This window comes from Heterocephalus glaber, unplaced genomic scaffold, assembly GCF_053883595.1.
Source record: "Heterocephalus glaber isolate CG9 unplaced genomic scaffold, H.glaber_assembly_v1.0 deba00001610, whole genome shotgun sequence".
Lineage (NCBI taxonomy): Eukaryota > Metazoa > Chordata > Mammalia > Rodentia > Bathyergidae > Heterocephalus > Heterocephalus glaber.
The window spans coordinates 7793338-7814907 of record NW_028258381.1 but is presented as its reverse complement, the minus strand read 5'-3'; the positions used below and the strand labels follow the sequence as shown (position 1 = coordinate 7814907).

At 36.2% G+C, this 21570-nt stretch overlaps 1 protein-coding gene across 1 annotated transcript in view; it reads left to right on the top strand.

Annotated features, from left to right (window-relative positions):
• LOC110345400 (E3 ubiquitin-protein ligase HACE1-like) overlaps positions 1 to 21570 on the top strand; it is a 109373-nt gene that overhangs the window by 50635 nt on the left and 37168 nt on the right. The window contains 6 exon segments of the mRNA XM_087196026.1: positions 1194 to 1276; positions 5073 to 5169; positions 5338 to 5439; positions 6436 to 6542; positions 21382 to 21413; positions 21416 to 21531. Coding sequence (XP_087052152.1) covers positions 1194 to 1276; positions 5073 to 5169; positions 5338 to 5439; positions 6436 to 6542; positions 21382 to 21413; positions 21416 to 21531 — 537 coding nt within the window.

Here is a 21570-nt window from a genome sequence, read left to right as displayed (position 1 = left end):
AAGCCCTTTAGAGTTGACAACTTGCCACAGATTGCTGGGGATGCTGAACATGGAACTAGGTCCTATTCCTTTGTATCGCCTTATAATGTACCTTTTGGAATGGAAGTGTCTATCTTGTGATGTTTGAAGTATTTAACTTTCTTTTCATTTGTTTAGGGGCTCACAGCCAAGAGTTTACTTTAAATCTCAGAGGAGACTTGGGACTTGGACTTTTCAGCAATGCTGAAACTGTTAGGACTTTGGCAATTCTTGGAGATAGACTAAATCCCTTTGGCATAAAAGGATGTGCATGAGTCTTTGGTGGATAAGGGGCAAAATGTTATGGCTTTTGTCTAGATGTCCACCCAAAGCCTCATGCATTCATAGGTGGAGCTTTTTCAGAAGTGGCTGAATCTAGAGTGTGTGATGCTGGGATTAAGGTTGTTTGAGTACTAAATCAGTATACCGATTGATTTGGCACCGCCCTAATCCCTGTAGCCTAGCTGGAGTATAAAAGGGGCATAAAGAAGCTGCTAAGTTTCCTCCCTTGCTTACTTTGCTACCTTCTGTCCACCATGAACTGTTTCTCCTCTGTGATGCCCCTCTGCCATGCCACCCTGCCTTGGAGCCAGCCAATTATGGACTGAAACCTGTATAAACTGAGCCAAATAAACCTTTGCTCCTTTAACTTTGGGAGTCGGGTATTTTGTCTCAGCAGTGAGAAAAGTAACTAAGACAGTATTTGATACTTATCAGTTATACTCTTTGACTTTGAGGAAGTTATAGCTCAGTGCCTACTTTTTGTTTTTAGAGATAAAAATTTTGTTTTCAAATTAAAATTTCTAAAGCAGTGTCCAGTGTCCTAGCCATATGTGGCTATTTAAATTAATTATAATTAAAAATTCAGTTCCTCCATTATACTGACTACATTTCAAATGCTCAGTAGCCATATGTGACAACTGACTACCTGGGATATGGTGCTGCTTAACAGCCTTTCCAGGCTAACCAGTTTATATCACATTTATAATCCACATATATCACGTAGGCTCAGAGAATGTTGAATTTGTTTAGCCGTCACAATTCACATAATGTATATTCATTTTATCTTTAAAGCTTCAAGCTCTGGGAAGGACTTTATGTGGATTAAAATTCTGATAATTGTGTCTTTTTTTTGACTTCTCTGACTTTACTGTTAATTGTTTTTCCCCCCACAGACTGTGCAATGCTTGCTAGACAGTGGTGCTGATATTAACAGGCCAAATGTATCAGGAGCCACTCCCCTGTACTTTGCTTGCAGGTAGGATATTTTATATTTTCAAATGCAGCCACTAAAGAATGTTGTATTTCTACTATACACTTGTATTTTCAAGCACATATTTCTGTATATTTTCTAAAGCTGTTGTTTCCCCATAAATCCTATGCTTTCTTTAAAGATGCAGAATAACATTCTGGTTACATTGCTTAATTACATGAGGGAAAAATTAAATTATATTTAATTGCCAGTGCTTTTATGTTATAGGTGGAGTTTTTGATTTACAGCAATAACAGTAACTCCTGTAGATCACTTTATTAAATAGCTAGTTCAATTCCTTTGGGATAAGCTGTTGAAGCGTATCGTGGATCAGAGCCATGTCTTTGCTTTATCTGTATTCGTAACTTCTAAAAACACATTGTTGAATCAGTCTTGTTAGATAGTAAGTTATACATTAAGGTATTTTTTTATTTCAGTCTTGATTCTTTTTCTTGAATTGTATATTTTGTTTGCTTATTCATTCATGTAATCAACAAACATCTAGATAGTACTCTCTGTGTGCCATATATTGTTATAAGCATTAGTGATACAGTAATATGTAGGGGTCAGGTATAGCTCAGTGGTAGACTGCTTGCCTAGCCTGTGAAAAGCTATGGATTCAAAATTACAACACACACACGCGCACACACACACATGCACACAGACACAGGCTTACAAAAATAACCCTAAGGAGCAAGCTAGTAATTATGTACATACCCTCACATGTTCGTATATACACACTCATGCCCAGCCACCCCATATAGGTTGTATAAATGTAGTTCGTGGTTAGGAGCAGTGCACAAAACACTTCAGTGATTTTTTCTATGTTGCACTTTTTTTGTTTCTGTGTTGGGGATTGAACCCAAGGCCTTGTCCATGCTGGGCAAGGTCTCTCTGCTGAGCTATATCCTTAGCCCTTACTTTTTATTTAAGTTGTATTGTAGTACTCCCTCAGGTATGCCTGAGTTTTGCATCAAATTCTGCTCTTTTATTTGTGGGTTTCAAACAACCCCATTTTCTCTTGAGCTATGGTGTTCTCAACTGGAAAAACTGGAAAGAACTTCAACTTAAAAGAAAAACTTCAGGTAAATTAAGTTTAGTGGAATTTATTTGCACAAAAAGCAATACATGAATTGGATAGCACCTAGACCCAAAAAGTTCAGAGAGCTCCAACCCAGCAGTGAGGTTGAATGTGGAAGTAAATAGATCACTTGATTGAGCAGTAAACTTTCTAGGCCGAAGGTAGAAGTGGCTAGATCACCTGATTGGCCGTGGCTGTATTTGCCATAGTATTTGGTAATGGTATGCTGAGTTGGCTACTTTCCATTGTTTGGAAATTGATCTGTGGTCACAGAAAAAAAAACAAATTCAAACTTAGTGTCTACTACTATATGCTTATCACACAGATCACTTCTGTGCTCCTAAAATGTTTGAGAATTTCTCTCCACCAACAAGCAAGCAGTTTATTCTGTAGTGGCCATCAGCTGAGTTTCCTAGGGTTAGATCCCAGATTGAGGGCCCAGTCCCCACAGATGGCCCCCACTTCAGATGCTAGTCACAGGTCTGGACTTCTGAAATTTCTCATCTACTGGCTACCAGTTGGAGTTCCTGTGAACCTGCCCCCCCCCATTTGATTAATTTTCTAGAGCACCTCACAGAACTCAGGGAAATTCTATGTTTATATTTACTAGTTTATTATAAAGGATATTTTGAAAGATACAAATAAGCAGCCAGATAAATGTACACATAGGATGAGATCTGGAAGGGTATTGAGTGCAGGAGCTTCTATTCTTATGGACTTGGGGTATGCTATCCTCTGGTATATGAGTGAGTTCTTATTCACATTTCTCCAACCCTCTGCCTGTTCACCTGTCTGGAAACCCTGACCTTTTGGGTTTTATTGAAAATTTTATTACATAGGCATGGTTAAACATGGACAACTGTGTAGAAATGTGATTGGACCAAAGAGTTGAAACCTGATGCTAGTAGATGGAGTGGGGAAACACAGCAAGGCCTGCTGTTCAGGTAATTCTTGGCCCTTCTGTGCCTTATTCCTTCCTCATGGGTAAGGGACAGCATTCCTTCTGAAATGGGGGTTTATCTGAGCTATTATACAAGGTAGTTCAGAGAATTTCTTGATGGCCACTATGCCCATCTTCTACTTGTCATTTTTCTATGGTGTAGTGTCGTTAGTGCTATTTCAAAAGAATGGCATGTAAAGTTAAAGCCTGTCATATACTTTATTGAGTGTGTCGAGTACATGTTATAAGCCAGCTCCTATATACCATGTTATGAAACACATCTGCTGTCAAGAAATTTACAATTTAATTTGAAAGATTAGACACAAATATTTAATAAGTAACTGTAAAAAAGAGATTCATTAAAATTGAACTGGGTAGCTTTATAAAAGCACAGATCTTTGACTTACAGCACAGGTATCACTTTTTTTCTAAATACAGTACAAGTAGTTACTTTTTAACTTAGGGTTTATGTTTAGACACAGTAAGGAACAGAATAATATAAATTACAAAGTAATCAGCATTAGCTGTACTGTACTATAGAATATCTTGACCAGCACCACCAGATTGATGACAAATGTTGCTAAATGAATATTTCTTATGGTATACTAGTAAAGCTAATCACTGTTTTCAAAGGGACTGCTGATTTACTTGGATTTCTTGGTTTTTTGCTTTTTTACTGGAGTAAATTAGGTATTGTTAATTACAGAATATTGATATTTGTATTAAAAAGGTAATCATTAAAACGTATCAAGAGAATGATACAATAGGTGTGATTAAAAAATACAGCAAATCTTAAATTTTTAAAAGTTATTATAGTAAAAGACATATTGTCATTAATCCCCGTCAGAATACATCCCTTTGTTTTTAACACAGTTATCTCATCATTCTTGCCACTTTTTGAAGCATTTTTGCATGTCTTCTTTCATAACTGTCTTTAGTTGGGCTCTCATGGCTACCACAATGTCCTGAATCAGTTAAATATGTTTACCTTTCATGGTCATTTTGACTTTGGGGAAGAGCCGGAAGTTGCACCATGCCAGATCTGATGAATATGTTTTTATGAGCCTGACTTCCTTTTCAGATGGGACTTGGCAGCAGCATTCAGTGTATTTTTAATTATACCTAGTAAAGACATTCATGAAAGAGGACTTCCAGAACTGCTTCAGAAAGTGGCAATAACGATGGGATAAGTATGTTAAAGCAAGAGGGAGTATTTTGAGAGGGATTAATAGCAATGTATATTTTATTGTAATAATTTTTAAAATTTAACCATTCACTATTTTGATTACCCTTGTACATCTTAGAACTGTTATAGGACTTTGTGGCACTAGATTAATAGAATTTTACTTTTTAAAAATTAATTCCAGTTGGTTATAAATTACTCTGTTTTATAGCACTATTTTGCTTGGGATAGAATGAGTCTTTTTTTTTATTTCTGAGAAATCTGTAGTGTGTGTGTGTGTGTGTGTGTGTGTGTATGCACGCGTGTGTGTGCATGTGTATGTGAAATGATATATCTTGTCAGATAATGTTATTGCAGAAGGAGTATTGCCTGAGGAGACCAAAGATCTGGGTTCTAGCTTCACCTGTGCTTGGTTTGGTTACAGTTCTCATCTACAAAGTAAAGTTTTGGATTAGATGGTCTTTATATGGCTCTTTTGGGCATTTCTTAAAATCAGCCTTTAATTTTAATGTCTCATTGATTCATATTAACCACCCATAATTCATTGGCAAACCTTTGAATTAAAATATCATCCTCATTTGGTTCTATTTCTGTATAGTCACGGTCAGAGAGATACAGCACAGATTCTTCTATAACGAGGAGCCAAATATTTACCAGATAAAAATGGAGTAACCCCTCTGGATTTATGTGTACAGGTATGCTTTCATTATATATTCTGAGACCTTTTGTAATAGAAACTGCAAATGGTAAAATCATTTATTTCTGAGTAAGATAGTGAGTGGAAAGATTTCTATTCTGTGAAGCGTATGACCTTTAAAAGAAAATTTGTTTTAAACCTCAATAATTTTAAGTCTTGTTTTTAGGGTGGATATGGAGAGACTTGTGAAGTATTAATTCAATATCACCCTAGGCTTTTCCAGACTATTATTCAAATGACACCAAATGAAGACCTCCGAGAAAACATGGTAATGTAATTGTGCTAATAACGTGTAAATGAACAAGCTTTATTCATGTTTAGCATATATAACACTTTATAAATAAGCTTAGTAATTTTATTTATTTTTACAAATATTTTAATAACTTGAGTTGGCTTACCTGAATTGTAGGATAAAAGTGAATTACAATAACCTCTCTTTCCATGGGTTCTGCAATTGTGACTTTAACTAGTTGCAGCTCAAAAATATTTATTAAAAAATGGCATCTATACTTAACTTTCATATCATTATTCCTTAATACAGTATGGCAACTACATAGCATTTACATTGTGTTATGCTAAGTAATCTATGTATGATTTAAAGTACATGAGAAAATGTGCATAGGTTATAATATTCCAGTAAATTAGGGTGTCTGAAGATATTGATATCCATGGAGATTCTGGAATCAATCCCCAGGGATACCGAGGGACAGCTATATATAATAATTGATAACTTTATGCTTATAGTTGCCTCTTTGAATTTTCTTTGGGTTTCTGGTTCTTTATTCTCTCCTTAGATATTTATTCCTCATGGATAGAGGAAAAGAATCTGAGGAGGAATATCATGTTATGATTAGTAATCATTAGTTTTGGAGGCTGCATTTTTTTTCCCTTTTGTAGTGTTGATCAGACCCAGTGCATTATCACTGAGCTATGGCTTTAGCCCTGACCTCTGTATTTATAATATCTCTACTTTTAGAAAATTACAATTTAAAACTCACCCAACTTTAGAATTGAAATTAAATTTCCATGCATATGATTGTACTTGCTGATTTCTATTTTACGTGTATTTTAAAATTTTGTTTTACTGGGGGATTTTGAACATGGGTTTATATCATCTTTATAGTAGCACTTAAATTTATGCAAGGCAAGACCTATAAAGTTCTTTATTTCAGCTGAAAAATACTAAAAAATAAGTACTTAATTTTTCAATAAAATTGAATGGCTTATTATGTAATCACATTTTTTTAATTGATAAAAAATGTAGTTATGGCAAGTTCTGGAGCATTTGTCTCAGCAAAGTGAAAGCCAGTATCTAAAGATTTTAACAAGCCTTGCTGAAGTTGCCACAACAAATGGTCATAAACTACTAAGGTAAGTGTTTCGGCAAATCAATAGGGAACAATATCTGTCTGCTTCATTTCCTGAATAGTTTATTCTCTTACATGGCTTTTGTCAGTGGTAAGATATTATAAAAATTTGCTGACTTATCATTGTTTTATTTAGTATATGTGCTGCCGAAGTGAGCACATATCATTGTTTTATTTAAAAGGAACAGGGTAATCAACTCTTAGGACAGAGACTTTAATTGTGCTAAAGAAACCAGAGCATACTTAAATTAATGTAGCATGTATGTTTGGAGTTTCATGAAATGATTACTTAGACTAGTCACATGAATGAATGTACATGAAGAAGAAGCTATAAAGTAGTTCAGAAATTTATCTTTATAAAATTGGATGATGGCTACTCTTCAACCTTTTAGTATACCTTCATGATTCATTATAAAGTTTTCTTCCTGAACTGTCATGCTCAGTTCAGTTCTTTATCCTTCCCAGAGTTTTTTTCCAGCAGGTCTTAATGGCTCATCCCTAAGTTGATGGAGCTAATGTCTTTATATTACTTCAGTTTACATACTTAGCATTTTACTGCAGCTACACTTCTTTGAGATTAGCTACTACAATCAGGATAGGAGTAAGCAGCTATTAAGAAATGGTTAATGTGTGGCCAAGGGATTTAGCTCAGTGGTTTCACCGGCTGCTGCGCAAGCGCAAGGACCCAAGTTTGATCCCTGGCACCAAAAAAAAGAAATGGTTAATGTGTTACTATTTCTTAATTTAGTTATTTGACCCTCTTCTAATTTGAATGCATTCATCTTCTTTTACTGATTATTTGCCTCCCCTCTTCTCTCCTCCCCTGCCCTCTCCGTGGTACTAGGATTTGAACCCAGGACCTTCTCATTGAACTCCATCCCAAACCTTTTTATTTTTTATTTTGAGACAGGGTCTCACAAAGATGCTAAGTTGCCCAGGCTGGGTTTGACCTTGAGATCTCTTGCCTCAGTCTCTCAGAGTGCTGGGATTACAGGTGTGCACCAGGATTCCCAGCTTTTATTAATCATTTCTTTTTTGAGGGGGCGGCGGGCACTGGGGATCAAACTCAGGACTTTGTGCTTGCAAGGCAGGCGGTGGGCACCACTGAGCTAAATCTCTAGCCCCTAATCATTTCTGCATTGACAGATCACAATTGTCCTCCTACCTGTATAGTTGCAACTGAACTTTTTTTTTTAATTAATTTTATTGGTACATTTTAGGTATAGAATATAATGACATTCATTATTGGAATTTGTACCTTTACATAATCTATCTTGGTTCTTAGTTTTTCCTCATTCCCCTGCCCTGCCTTCGACCAATCCACCTCTTTGTATTTACAAAAACTTCGTTTCCATTTTTTTCCTTTTCTCATATTCCATTCCCTTATTTGCTTTCCCCAACCCCTGCTTCCCCTTCCCCTTTGGACCTTTTCTTCCTATTTCACAATATCTATTATACCTTTTGATCCTTATTTACACTTTCCATTTCTCACACCAGAAAAATTATGTGGTATTTATACATGTCTGTCCTATTTATTTCACTTAGGAATATAGCCTCAATATGCATTCATTTAGCTATAAATGTCTCTAGTTTCTTGTTCTTTATTGCTGAGTAGTACTCTGTTTCATTAAAATACCACATCTTCTTTTTCCAGTCTCCAGTTGATGGGCAATTGGGCTGTTTCAGTGTTTTAGCTCTTACAAACTGTGCTGCTATAAACATGGGTGTGCATATATCACTGTGGTATGATGCTTTTAATTCTATTGGGAAGATACCCTGCAGGGGAATAGCTGGGTCAAATGGAACCTCTAATCCTAGTTTTTCAAGGTATCTCCATATTGATTCTTTATGACTGAGTAGTACTCTATTTTATTAAAAAAAACCACATTTTCTTTATCCAGTTTCCAGTTGATGGGCAGTTGGGCTGTTTCCAAGTTTTAGCTATTACAAACTGCCACTATGAACATGGGCACACATATATTTCTTTGGTATGATTCTTTTAATTCTGTTGGGAAGATAGCCAGTAGGGTCAAATAACTGGTCTAATCCTAAGATTTTTTTAAAAAATTAATTTTACTGGTACATTTTAGGTATACAATATAATGACATTCATCATTGGAAATTTGCACCTTTACATGATCTCTCTTGGTTCTTATTTTTTTCCTCTTCCCCTGCCCTCCCTTCAACCCCTCCATCCCTCCTTTTTTACAAAGACTTTGTTTCCACTTTTTTCATTTTCTCATATTAATTCCATTCCCTTCTTTCCTTTCCCCTACCCCTCCTATTTCCCCTTCCCCTTTGCACCTTTTCTTATTTCACAATATCTATTATACCTTTTAGTCCTTATTTACACTTTCAGTTTCTCACACATGTGTGCCCTCTTTATTTCACTTAAGAGTATCACCTCAATGTGTATCCATTTAGCTATAAATGTCTCTAATTTCTCATTTTTTATGGCTGAGTAGTACTCCATTTTATAAAAAACTACATTTTTTTAATCCAGTCTCCAGCTGATAGGCATTTGGACTGTTTCCAGGTTTTACCTATTACAAATTGTGCTTCTATGGACATGGGTGCACATGTATCACTTTGGTATGATTCTTTTAATTCTTTGGGGAAGATACCCAGCAAGGGAATAGCTGAGTCAAATGGGACTTCCAGTCCTAGTTCTCTCCATACTGATTTCCATAGTGGTTGCACCAGTATCCACTCCCACCAGCAGGGGAGCAGGGTTCCTCTTTCCCCATAGCCCGACCAGCATTTGTAATTGGTTGATTTCTTGATAGCAACCATTCTTCCTGAGACAAGATGGAATCTCAGCCTTGGTTTCATTTGCATCTCTTGAATGACCAGTGATGTTGAACATTTTTCCATGTATTTATTTGGTATTTCTACTTCTTGGTGTACTGTTTGTTCATTTCAAATGCCCATTTTTGGATTGGGTCTTTAAATTTGGGAGGTCTGATTTTTTTCAAGTTTTTAATATATTCTAGATAGTAGACCTTTGTCTGAGGAACAGCTGATAAAACATTTTTTCCACATTGTGGGTTGTTTCTTCACACTGTTGGTTTTTTCTCTTGCTGTGAAGAAGGTTTTTAATAAGAAGAAATTCAACTTGTTGGTTCTTTGTGCTAGTTCACGTGCAACTGAGGTTTTGTTCATGAAGTCTTTTCCTACACCAATGTCTTCAAGAGTTCTACCTAACCTCTGTTCCAGCGGGTTTAGTGTTTCTGTTTTAATATTTAGATCTTTAATCCATTTTGATTTTAGTTTAGTGCATGATGAGGGATATAGGTCTAGTTTTAATCTTTGGCAAGTTGAAAATCAGTTTTTCCAGCACCATTTATTAAAGAGGCTATCTTTCTTCCAGGGAGGGTGCTTGGCTCCTTTGTCGAAGATGAGGTGGCTGAGTGTGTCTGGAGTTGTTTTTGCGTCTTGTAATCGGTTCTACTGGTACTTGGGTCTGTTTCTTTGCCAGTACCATGTTGTTTTTATCATAGTAGCTTTGTAATATAGTTTCAAGTTGGGGATTGTGATACTCCTTACCTTGTTTTTGTTGCCTAGAATTGCTTTTGTAATTCTAGGTCTCTTCTTGTTCCAAATGAAGTTTTAAATTATTTTCTCAAGTTCTGTGAAATATGCTGTTGGAATTTCAATTGGGATTGCATTAAATCTATATAGCAGTTTTGAAAGTATGGCCATTTTCACTATGTTGGTTCTTCCTACCCAGGAACAAGGGATGTCTTTCTATTTTTTGATATTGTCTTCAATCTCTTTTTTCAGAGTACTGTATTTTTCAGAGTAGAGGTCTTTGATTTCTTTCATTAGGTTGATTCTTAGGTATTTCAATTTTGAAGATACCACTGTGAAAGGAGTTGTTTCTCCCAGTGGGTCTGTTGTTTGTGTACAGGAAAGCTATTGATTGTTGTGTGTTGACCTTGTATCCAGCTACTCTACTGAATTTGGTTAATAAGTCTAGAAGACTTTCGGTGGAGTTCTTGGGGTCTTCTATATAGAGTATCATGTTATCTGCAGATAATGACAATTTAACTTGTTTCCTCTCTTTATTTCTTTCTCTTGTCTAATTGCTGTGGCTAATGTTTCCAAAACTGTATGGAATAGGAGTGGTAATAGGCATCCTTGTCTTATTTCTGATTTTAGTATGAAGAATTTCAGTTTTTGACCATTTAGTATGATATTGTCTGTTGGTTTTTCATAGATGGCTTTTATCAGGTTGAGATAGAGACTGTCTATTCCAATTTTCTGTAGGGTTTTTATCATGAATGTGTGTTGGATTTTGTCAAACGTTTTTTCTGCATCTATTGAAATGATCATATGGTTTTTGTCCTTGGCTTTATTAATAAAGGGTATTACATTTATTGATTTGCATATGTTGAACCATCCCTGCATCTCTGGGATGAATCCCACTTGGTCAGGGTCTATGGTATTTTTGATGATCTTCTGCATTGTTTGGCAGTATTTCATTGAGGATTGTTGCATGTATGTTCATTAGTAAGATTGGCTTATAGTTCACTATTTTGTTTCGGTCTTTCTCTGCTTTGGGGATCAAGGTGATGCTTGCTTCCAGGAATGAATTTCGGAGTCATCCACCCCATTCAATTACATTGAAGAGTTTAAACAGTAGTGGCAATAGTTCTTCTCTAAATGTCTTGTATAATTCAGCAGTAAAGCCATCAGGACCCGGGCTCTTCTTTGTTGGTAAGCTTTTAATTACATTTTCAATTTTGTTGATTGATACTGGCTTGTTTAGAATTTTTAGGTCATCTTCGTTCAACTTTGGTAATTCATACGTATCTAGGAATCTATTTCTTCTCTGTTTTTCATCTTATTGGTTTATAGGTTCTCAAAGTGTAGGTACTGATGATCCTCTGGATTTCTGCTGAGTCCGTTGTAATTTCACTCTTTTCATTCCTTCTTGTATGGATTTGGGTCTTTTCTTTCCTTTTTTGATAACGTTGGCTAAGAGTTTGTCAATTTTGTTTACTCTTTTGAAGTACCAACTCTTTGCTTTATTGATTTGTTTGTATCATTCTCTTAGTCTGCATTCCACTGATTTCTGTTCTGATCTTTAAATAATTTCCTCCCTTGTATGTGCTTTGGGTTTGTCCTGCTCTTCTTTTTCTAGAAGCTTTGAGGTTCAGCATTGGGTTATTTAAGCTCACTGTTTTCCTAATGTGAGTATTCACTGTTATGAATTTCCCTCGTAAGACTGCTTTCATTGTGTCCCATAGATTCAGATATGTTGTACTGACTGTCATTTAATTGTAGAAACTGTCTGATTCCTTCTTTAATTTCCTCTGTGACCCATTGGTTGTTCAGAAGTGTGTTGTTCAATTTCCATGTGTTTATGAAACTCTTGCAGTTACTTTTTGCTATTGATCTCCAATTTCATCACAGTGTCATCTAGTAATATACAGAGGATAAATTCAATTCCTTTTCATTTACTTAAACATGTTCTATGAGCAAGTATGTAGTGCATTTTGGAGAACAACCTGTGTGCAGCCAAAAAAGAATGTGTATTCTGATTTTTCTGGGGTGGAACACTCTAAATGTCTGTTAAGTCCGTTTGTTCAAGAGTTTGGTTGAGTTCCAGTATTTCATTGTTGATTTTTTGTCTAGTTGATCTATCTATTTGTGACAGTGGTGTATTGAGGTCCCCCACTACTATTGTATTAGTGCTTATTTGATTTTTCATGTCCATTAGTATTTGCTTTATACAGTTGGGTGCACTAGTATCTGGTGCATATATATTTATGATTGTCATCTCTTCCTCTTGGATTGTTGCCTTTATATGGATGTAGCATCCTTCTTTGTCTCTCTTAATTAGTATTGGTTTGAAATCCATTTTATCTGCAAAGAGGATAGCTCCTCCTGCTTTTTGGGGGGTTCCTGTCACATGGAACATTGTTTTCCACCCTTTAACTTTCAGTCTATGAGTTTCTTTTTGAATTAATTGTGCTTCTTGTATGCAGCATATTGTTGGATCTTGTTTCTTGACCCATTCTTCTAGTCTGTTTCTTTTGATTGGTAAATTGAGACCATTAACATTGATGGTTATATCTGATATGTACTGACTTATCCTTGTCGTGACCTTTTTTTGTTGTTGCATTCTCCCCCTCTGCCTTTGTGTTTAATTTCTTGTCGTAACTGATGGATACATTCTGCTGTGCTTCTGGGGTTGTGATCCTAATTGTCTTTTCCTAGAATATTGTTTAAAAGTTGTTGGAGTGCTGGTTTGGTATTCATGAAGTCCCTCAGGTGCTCTTTGTCATGAAAGTATCTTATTTCTCTATCAATTTTGAAAGATAGTTTTGCAGGGTATATCATTCTGGGTCAGAGGTTGTTTTCTTTTAGTGTTTGAAATACTTCACTCCAGGCTTTTCTTGCATTGAGGGTTTGCATTGAGAAGTCTGCTGTGAGTCTCATGGGCTTTCCTTTGTATGTGATTTGTTTCTTTTCTCTAATTGCTTCTAGAATTTTGTTCTTTTGTTGGGTTTCCAGAATCTTAACTATTATATATCTAGGTGTAGATTTTTTTTTTGAATCCATGCTAGTGGGAGTCCTATATACCTTACTTACCTGTTTGTCAAATTCTTTTCCCCTGCTTGGAAAGTTTTCTGCCATTACATCTGTGAACAATTTTTTTATGTCATTTGCACTATCTCCTGTTTCTTCATTCACTCTGATCAGTCTTATGTTCTTCTTCGCATCATCTAGCAGCTGCTGGATTGATTTCTTGTGGTTCCTTAGTAGCTTTAAGAAACCTTTCTTTTCCTCGTCACTAATTTTAATCCTGTCTTCTATATCTGATATTCTGTCCTCACACTGGCTCATTCTGGTTTGTAAACTTTCAATGTAGTTTTTAATCTCCTGCATATATTTACATCTGTTTTATGCATTTCATTTGTTTCCTATACCAGGATTCCATCATGTTCCTCAGCTCCTCTACTTTTTCATCTGTGTCTGCTCTAGACTTATTAATCATGTCTTTCACTATGGATACCATCTCTTTTTATCTGAGAAATTATTTGTGATTTCATTTGTTCAAATTCTCTTTCATTTCCAGTTCAAGGAGTCCAGGTGATTAAGTATTAGATTGCTCCATCTTGCTGCCCTTTGGGGTTGCCTTTGGTGATCTGAAAGTTTGGTTTTGAGTCTTTTATATGAATTCTCATTTCAACAGATGCAGCCTGTGTTCCTTTGTTGAGTTGACTTTTTGCTTGCCTAATTTCTTAGTAAGCCACTGAGAGGCCTTTTCTCTGCTGCTCACCACTGTGCCAATTTCTGGGTTCAGAATGGTGGCCTTCTGGATCCCTGTGCTACTCTGGGCAGGGTTCTCGCTGGGGCCTGTGCACACTTGGGATGGTATCTAGGTGGGCCTCTGGCTTTTGTTGGCATTCATGCGCAGCTCTTTTCATGACAGGGCCCTGGCCTGGACCTGTGTGCACCCTTGCTGCTCTGGTCCAGGTGGGCATCTTGCTGGGATCTGTGTGCATTTACCGCAGCTGAACTTTTTTCCTCTCAACACTGCACCAGTTGTATCAATCAGCTACATTGTCAAATTCATTATGTTGGTTCCTTGTTTCAGTATTTCTTTGGAGTTTTCATATACTTCAGATGAGCGTCACTTTCTGTACTGTTGCTACTTCATGGTACTAAGATCACCTTCTTGTTAACCATTTAAGTTTTCTCTACCAGTTACACTCAATATAATTTGCTATTTTTTCTACTGTTCTTTTCGTAACTACTTTTTATTCTATCTGTAGGACTCACTGAGTCCCAGGTTTCCTCAGTATACTGCTTTTACGTTTTATGTCACTACCAGTGATCCTTGTTTTTGATGAAGGCTTTTTATGATTTAGAGATTTTATTTAAAACATGGGATTTGGAATCAGGCAAATTCGTATTTAAATACAGACACACTATTTACGTGTGACCTTTGCAATTAACCTTTGAATTTTTTCTTTATTGTTTACCCATATATTCAGTATATATTTTTGAGTGCCTGCTGTCCACCAGGTCATTGTTTCATGGTTGTGAACAAAACAGACAAGATCTCTCTCTATATGGAATTTACAGCCTCATAAGGATATTAATGGGTTTTATTCCATTTTGTTGAAAACTGGTAGTGAATATCTTAATGAGTTTTGAGAATGAAATAAGATGTGATGAAGTGCCAAACATTGTGTTTGGAACAGAGTAGAGATGATGAAGATGATTGTTTAAATGAAATAAGGTGGAGATCATATTGATGATTATTTTAAATAGCTCATACATAATTTGACCTTTTCTCCTGCATTTCAGAGTTTGTTTTGCTGAAATTTTTGTCCTATTTGCTGCTCTTTTTCAATAATCAGAAAACATTTATGTTTTTATGTATATATGGTTTTATTTTAAATAAATGTATCTTATTAAAATTATTAAATTATTAAAATTATCTCTTATAAATCTAAAGTTATTTTTCTTATTAAGCAGATAGTAATCCAAGTAAATTTGAAAAATGTTATTTCATTTAACCATCACAGTAACTTTGTGATTTAGATATTATCTCCATTTTACATCTAAAAAAGTGGAGTTAAATGGTTTGCTAAGCTAATAAATAGAAGTTCCACAATTAATATCATTAATAAAGAGCAGATTCTGTGTTTCAACCTAGTTTGTAAAAATGATAGGAAGATTAGTGGATCAGGAAGAAACAGGACAGGAAAAAGGATCCATAGCCAAAACAAGCCATAGAGCTGCACTGCTAAACTATACTGCCTCACCTCTTACATCCATAGCTCCCCCTGCAAAAAATTTTTTATTATGAGACAGAATCTTGCCAAGTTGCTCAGGCAAGGATTGAACTTGTGTTTCTCCTGTGTCAGCTTCTGCAAGTATTGGGATTACTGGCATGTGCCATTGCACTCAGCTACAGTGCCCCTCTCAGGTGCTTTATAGAAAGTTTTATTTTCGCCTTTGTTGGAATTGGTGATATTTGCTATTAGTATTCTATTAGAATTTATTCTACTATTATCAAAGTAGATTCTCAGAAGGCTCTCAAATACAAATTATTACCCCTACCAATTTATTTTTAATGGGAATTTTGTAGATTATCTCTTTTAGAATTTATTCTGTTGTTTGCAAAGTAGATTTCAAGAGGATCTCAAATGTAGATTATCCTCCTGCCAGTTTATGTTTAATTGTGTTTTTGTAGCTTATCTCTTTCTTGTTTATTTGTGGATCATTTTATATTTTTTAACCCACAATGTTTGGCCACTTAGTAGATACTTTCATTAAGAAAAATTCAAATGTGTATTAATTAGTGGTGATTGAGATATTATCCAGCACGGTTTTGAAAAAAATGGGTAGCCATGTCTTAAGTAGTTTAGGAATATTTGCCAAAGATAATGTTTTAGTAAGCTTTCTGTGGCTGAGGCAAAATACCTGATACACAAAGGCAGGAAAGATGTATTTTGGCACATGGTTTCAGAGGTTTTAGTCTATGGTAAATTTGAGTCAAGAGAGGGAGTGGGAGGGGAGAGGAGGGAAAGGAAGGACAGAAAGGCAGAGGGACAGAGAGATAGAGACAGACAGAAAGACAGAGGAGGAGAAACAGAGAGAGATGCAGAGAGAGGGAGGGAGGGAGGGAAGGAGGGAGAGAGAATGAGAAAGTCCATGCACCTGCAAGAGTGAGAGATCCCAGCACCCATTCAGGGGCATGCCCCTAGTGACATAATATCGTCCCCCTAACTAGGCCTCACTTCCTTAAGGATTCACAACCTCCCAGTAGTACCACAGCACAGACCAAGCCTTCAGCATGTGAGCCTTTGGAGGACATTCAAACTCCAAGCCATAACAAATAATAAATATTTATTGATGTTCTTTTGTACATGCTGTGTTTGCATCGAAGTGAGAGTGTATTTTCCTTTGCATATATTTGTGATGGAAAGTAGAGGTACTTTTGATGTTTACATGAATAAAAGTTATAGCTTATATGTTAAAGTAAGAAACACACTATATGATAGTATATTTTTAAATAAACCAAAGGTAAGTAGAAGTTTGAGTTATGAAGCTAATTTTATTTTTTAAAAGAGGAATAAAGGGATTTATTAGGCAGAATTTTAAAAGTATACACTCAAGGAAAATGAGATTGTGGGTCCTCAAGATAGAGGTGTACTATAGTTTGGAGCTGGGGATATTTATGTATTTCAGGGAGTGGAAATCTGGAATTTTTTAATCTGTAGGAAGCTCCATCTTGGTCAAAAAGGTGGCCCACCCATAGAAAGATAATGGACCCATTTTACAGGTGAAAGGCATGAGCCTAGTCTAAAGTTTTGTTTGTTTGCTTTTTGAGATAGGGTCTCACTATGTAGCCCAGGCTGATTTTGAACTTGCTATGGAGCCAGGCTGGCCTCGAACTTACGGTGATACTCTTGCCTCAGCCTTCCTAGTGCTGAGATTACAGGTGTGTGCCACCATGCCTGGCCTTAATTTTTTTTAAGATGAGTGATCTAGGATGTTTTGCCTAAAAACATTCTTTGAATTCTCTCAGTCTGTTTCTTTAAGATAGGTTCCTGCCCTTTACAACTAAGTTAATCTGTGGGTTTAAAGTATCTTTAGGGATTTTGGGTATGATGGACCTAGAAGAAAAGCAACAGAAACTAATTTAGGAAGTACAGATATGAATAAGCTTGGGTAACTTTGTATCCTGAAGTTCAGTTTTTTTAAAAGCACAATGTTTACATTAGGATATTCCTTGTCTCCTATCAGTCTTTATATTTTTTCTTTCCTGTGTTATCTCCCCCAACCCCAAGACTTTGATCCCTTATTCCTAAGGCATGCAGAGGAGTGGAAGGTCCATCTTCTAATGGCTGCTTCAGGCTGGGGGCGGGGGCACTACTGAACCTGGTTAGCCGGTGATCAAAAGTCTCATTCTGGTTGCTCTAAAGGAGACAAAAGAAAATGGGTTTGTTCGATGAACTGTCATCCTTATTCTGGAAAAAAGGATAAGAACATTAGCAAATCATTGACTTTTAAACTTTATTTCATAACCCTGTTAAAAAAGCAAGGGTCAAAAACTAAAAGTCAAATATTGGTGAATAGTGACTCTCAAAAGTGGTAGAAATCAGATGAAATTAGGCTGCGTGTGACATTAGCCTTTTAATATTGACTTCTGTTTTTGTGAGGTGTGTACCCAGATTCAACAAATGGAGTTTAAGAGCATATAGTCTCCTCTCTGTTTTGTCAATAAGAAATCCAGTGCAGTCTTATTTTAATTATCACAATAATCAAAGAATACACGAAATAAAGATGTTTCTGTGACCATTGGACCATTAAAATTTTTATTGTTGGACTGAAAACTTGAATTTTGTAGAACTGAAGACATTTTGTAGTGACCTGCTCCAGTAACATAGATGTACAAAGTCTGAAGTAGACAAGCAAGAGTTAGTTCATACCTCAGAGGTAACAAAGCATAGTACCTACATGTTTATATTTAGAATTTTTATTCTCTATAGGCATATCTGTACAAGAAGCCAAATCTTTACTTGAGAGGTATCTGAAAGTATTTTAAAATAACATAATGAGAATACATTAAGAGAGGCTGAAGGACACATATTTGGAAGAGCTAGTGCAACTAGGAGTCATGACATCTTATGGAGGTAGGTTTAAGATGTTATGGATGCAGCTAGAGGCTGTCTGTAGGGGCTGGTGCTATGTTTGGAGCCCCTTTTTATATAGATCCTAGATTTTTTTTATTGTTTTTATATTATTATTAGCTCCCCACCTCCACTCCCCTTTAGGTTGTTTCCTGCTGGGTGTTTAAAGTAAGATCTGTGTTAATTGAAATTTGTCAAGGTCAATTAAGGCTCCTCAGAGGCTACTTTTGGGGCTGTGTTAAGAGCCTCTTAGCTCTTATATTTTTTTTCCTGTAATAGTTGTGTCATTTGCCAGGGTGAGTCATGGTCTTGGTTGGGTCATGACTTTCCATGAAAGCATGAGGACATTTCCCTCTTTGGTGACCCTCTTTTATGAAGAATGTATATGAAATGTGTACAGTGGTTTACTCCTGACCTCTTGTGTCCAACAAACTTCCTGCTGGAGAGGTTAAGTGACTCACTAGAATTGTAGGGTCCTGTTGTTAGAATGCTAATTTTAAAGGTGTTTTTTTTTTTTTATTGAGGTATGGTGGCCTTAGAAGAAACAATTATGCTCAACCAGAGAAAGGTGTAATGAAGCTTGGATTTTATAATCTTTTTTAATACAAAGAGATATTTCACTGTTTGGAGTGTGACATTTTTAACCCATTGATTTAGCTTGGAAGTTTTATCTTGAAAGTAATATAAAATTATTAGGTTATATTAATAATTGATGGTGATGCTTACATTTCATTGTTTAAGAAAATCCTTCTTATTTGAAAAGATAACTCATGAAATATTCCTTGGATCAGATAAGTAAAATAAATATTTGCTTAAGTGGTGATTTTGCAGAGGAAAATAAAATTCACATCTTTTTCATGCTATTTTGAGTCTTTGTAGTTAACTTTTTCCACAGTAAACACAGTAAAAGAAATAGGTACAACTAAACTACGTTTCTGTTTTGTTATTGTTACAATCGTATGATATAAAAATTAGAGTTTAGAAAGACAAATTTGTAAAAATCAATTCTGAAATGAACAGCTTTTGCGAATGTGCTATAGCTGTCCCAACAAAATAAGAGTACTGAATGCAGCAGCAGTTACATATTATCAACATTGGTAGCTGGTAACTAATTTTTATTGACTTGAACAAAATAATTTAGTATATGTGCTGCCAAAGCGAGCACAGAACAAAATAATTTAGTAGTTCCTAAAGTTAGAAAACAACATGAATATTGAAGTAAAAATATCAAGAAATTTTGGTTCGGGTTTCACCATTTTGTGTTTCTCAAACTGAAAGACCTGGAAGTAGGCATTTGCTAGCTACACATTATTAATCTTAACTTTTAAAGATTGTTTTAATATCTAAAAATGTTACAATGAAGTAGTTAAAATACATATAGGGAAAGAGAGAGTAAACTTTTGATAATTAAATTTATACAATCACACCATTCTGTCCAAAAGTTTATGCACCTCTTCACTCTGCTTTTGCGCAGCAGTTCTAATCATGCTGATGTTACAGATTTCAAAATAAAAATCACTTCTTGAATAATTAAAAAATTGTTCATAGATATATCATTATATTTGATACAAACTTAGCTGAACTATTGTGGCTTTTCTGTGGAAGAGTATGATAACCATTTATAATATTGGCCAATTCCAACATACAGTCCCAAGTTACGAGAGCTTTCTGATCTGTCAAAGAAAGTTTGTAGCATATTCAGTATAATTTAGTGTTAGTTGAATTTGTTCTTTTTTAATGATAGGGTATATCTTCTATGTTTATAGATTCATAAGAGAACTTTTTTACATAAAGACCAACTCTTATAGATTGTAAATTTAAGATCACTCAATTTGTGAATGTTCTATATGTGAACAGTTGGGGTGGAAAGTGGATACAGTGTACTGGCAGTGTTTTGGGCTTCATAGTTGAAATACTTGAGTTGTTGGTTGGTCTAAAAACATAACATTTATACCATTGCTTCTCTATGAAGTGTTTTCAGATTTCTTTAGAGTTCTAAATAGTTTAATTTATAAATAAAATTTTGTGTAGACTTTCAATAGAGTTTTTCATGTCCTGGAAATCTATTTGCATCTGTTTTATGGATTCCATTTGTTGCCTATGTTGGGATTCCATCATGTTCCTGAGCTCCTCTCTAGATTAATCATGTCTTGCACTAGGGGCACAATTTCGCCTGTTATCTGAGAAATTATTTCTGATTTCATTTTTTCCAGATCCCCTTTTGTTGCCAGTTCAATGGGTCCAGGTGGTTCAGTATCAGTGTTTCATCTCATTTCCCTTTGGGGTTGCTGTAGGTGATCTGGGAGTCTGGTTTTGAGACTTATATACGTGTTTTTTCATTTTGACTGGGGCGGGGGGGGGCTGTTAGCGCCTGCACGGATTACCTCCTCTGAGCTGGGAGAGGTGGTACAGGGGCTGGGGGCAGCGGTAGAGATGGTGGCCCAAAAGCCCTTTCCTCTGGGCTGGGAGCAGCGGAAGGGATGGTGGCCCGGAAGCCCCTTCCTCTGGGCCAGGAGCGGCGGGACAGAAGGTGGCCCAAAAGCCCTTTCCTCTGGGTTGGGAGCACCGGGAGGGATGGTGGCCAGGAAGCCCCTTCCACTGGACCAGGAGCAGTGGGACGGTGGCTCAGAAGCCCCTACCTCTGGGCCGGGAGCAGTGGGAACCAGTACCGTGGTCTGGTGGTCGGGTGTCCTCTGTTTCTTTGTAGTGTGGACCAGGTGGCTGTACAGAGGAGCGGGGGTAGGGGGTCGGGGGTCCAGTGGATTGTTGCCAGGGCGCGGGCTGATATGGCGTCTTCCGCGGGACCCAGGACCTCGGCAGGGCTTGCGAAGACCTGCCTGTCTGCAGTGGGCTGATTCAGCGTCTTCCGCGGGACTCATAATTTTCGAAGTGAAAGTTGAAAGGTGTTTTGGAAGTAAAAGATACCAACTGTTCTATATGGGGAATTTATATTTTATGCTTTGATCATCGGTTGTATTCTAGGTGTTTAAAAATTAATCCATTTATATACAATTCAAATAATGTATATTTGATATCTTCCTGTTAATCAGTTCTATCTTATCATGATAGGGAAGGAATTTTATTCCAGTTACATTATGAAACAGTGGGCTGAAAATATTTAAAAATATTTGATATAATGTTTTATTCTGTCTAATCTGTTCATATTTTAATTTGTATTTTCAGCCTATCTAGCAATTATGATGCACAAATGAAGAGTCTTTAAGGATTGTAAGGATATTTTGTCATGTCTTTCGAATTGGTCCTTGCTCCCCCAGTAATGGCATCGATATGGGCTACAATGGAAATAAAACTCCAAGAAGTCAGGTGTTCAAGGTCAGAAAAGTATATGATAGTGTTAGGAGGATAGACGTA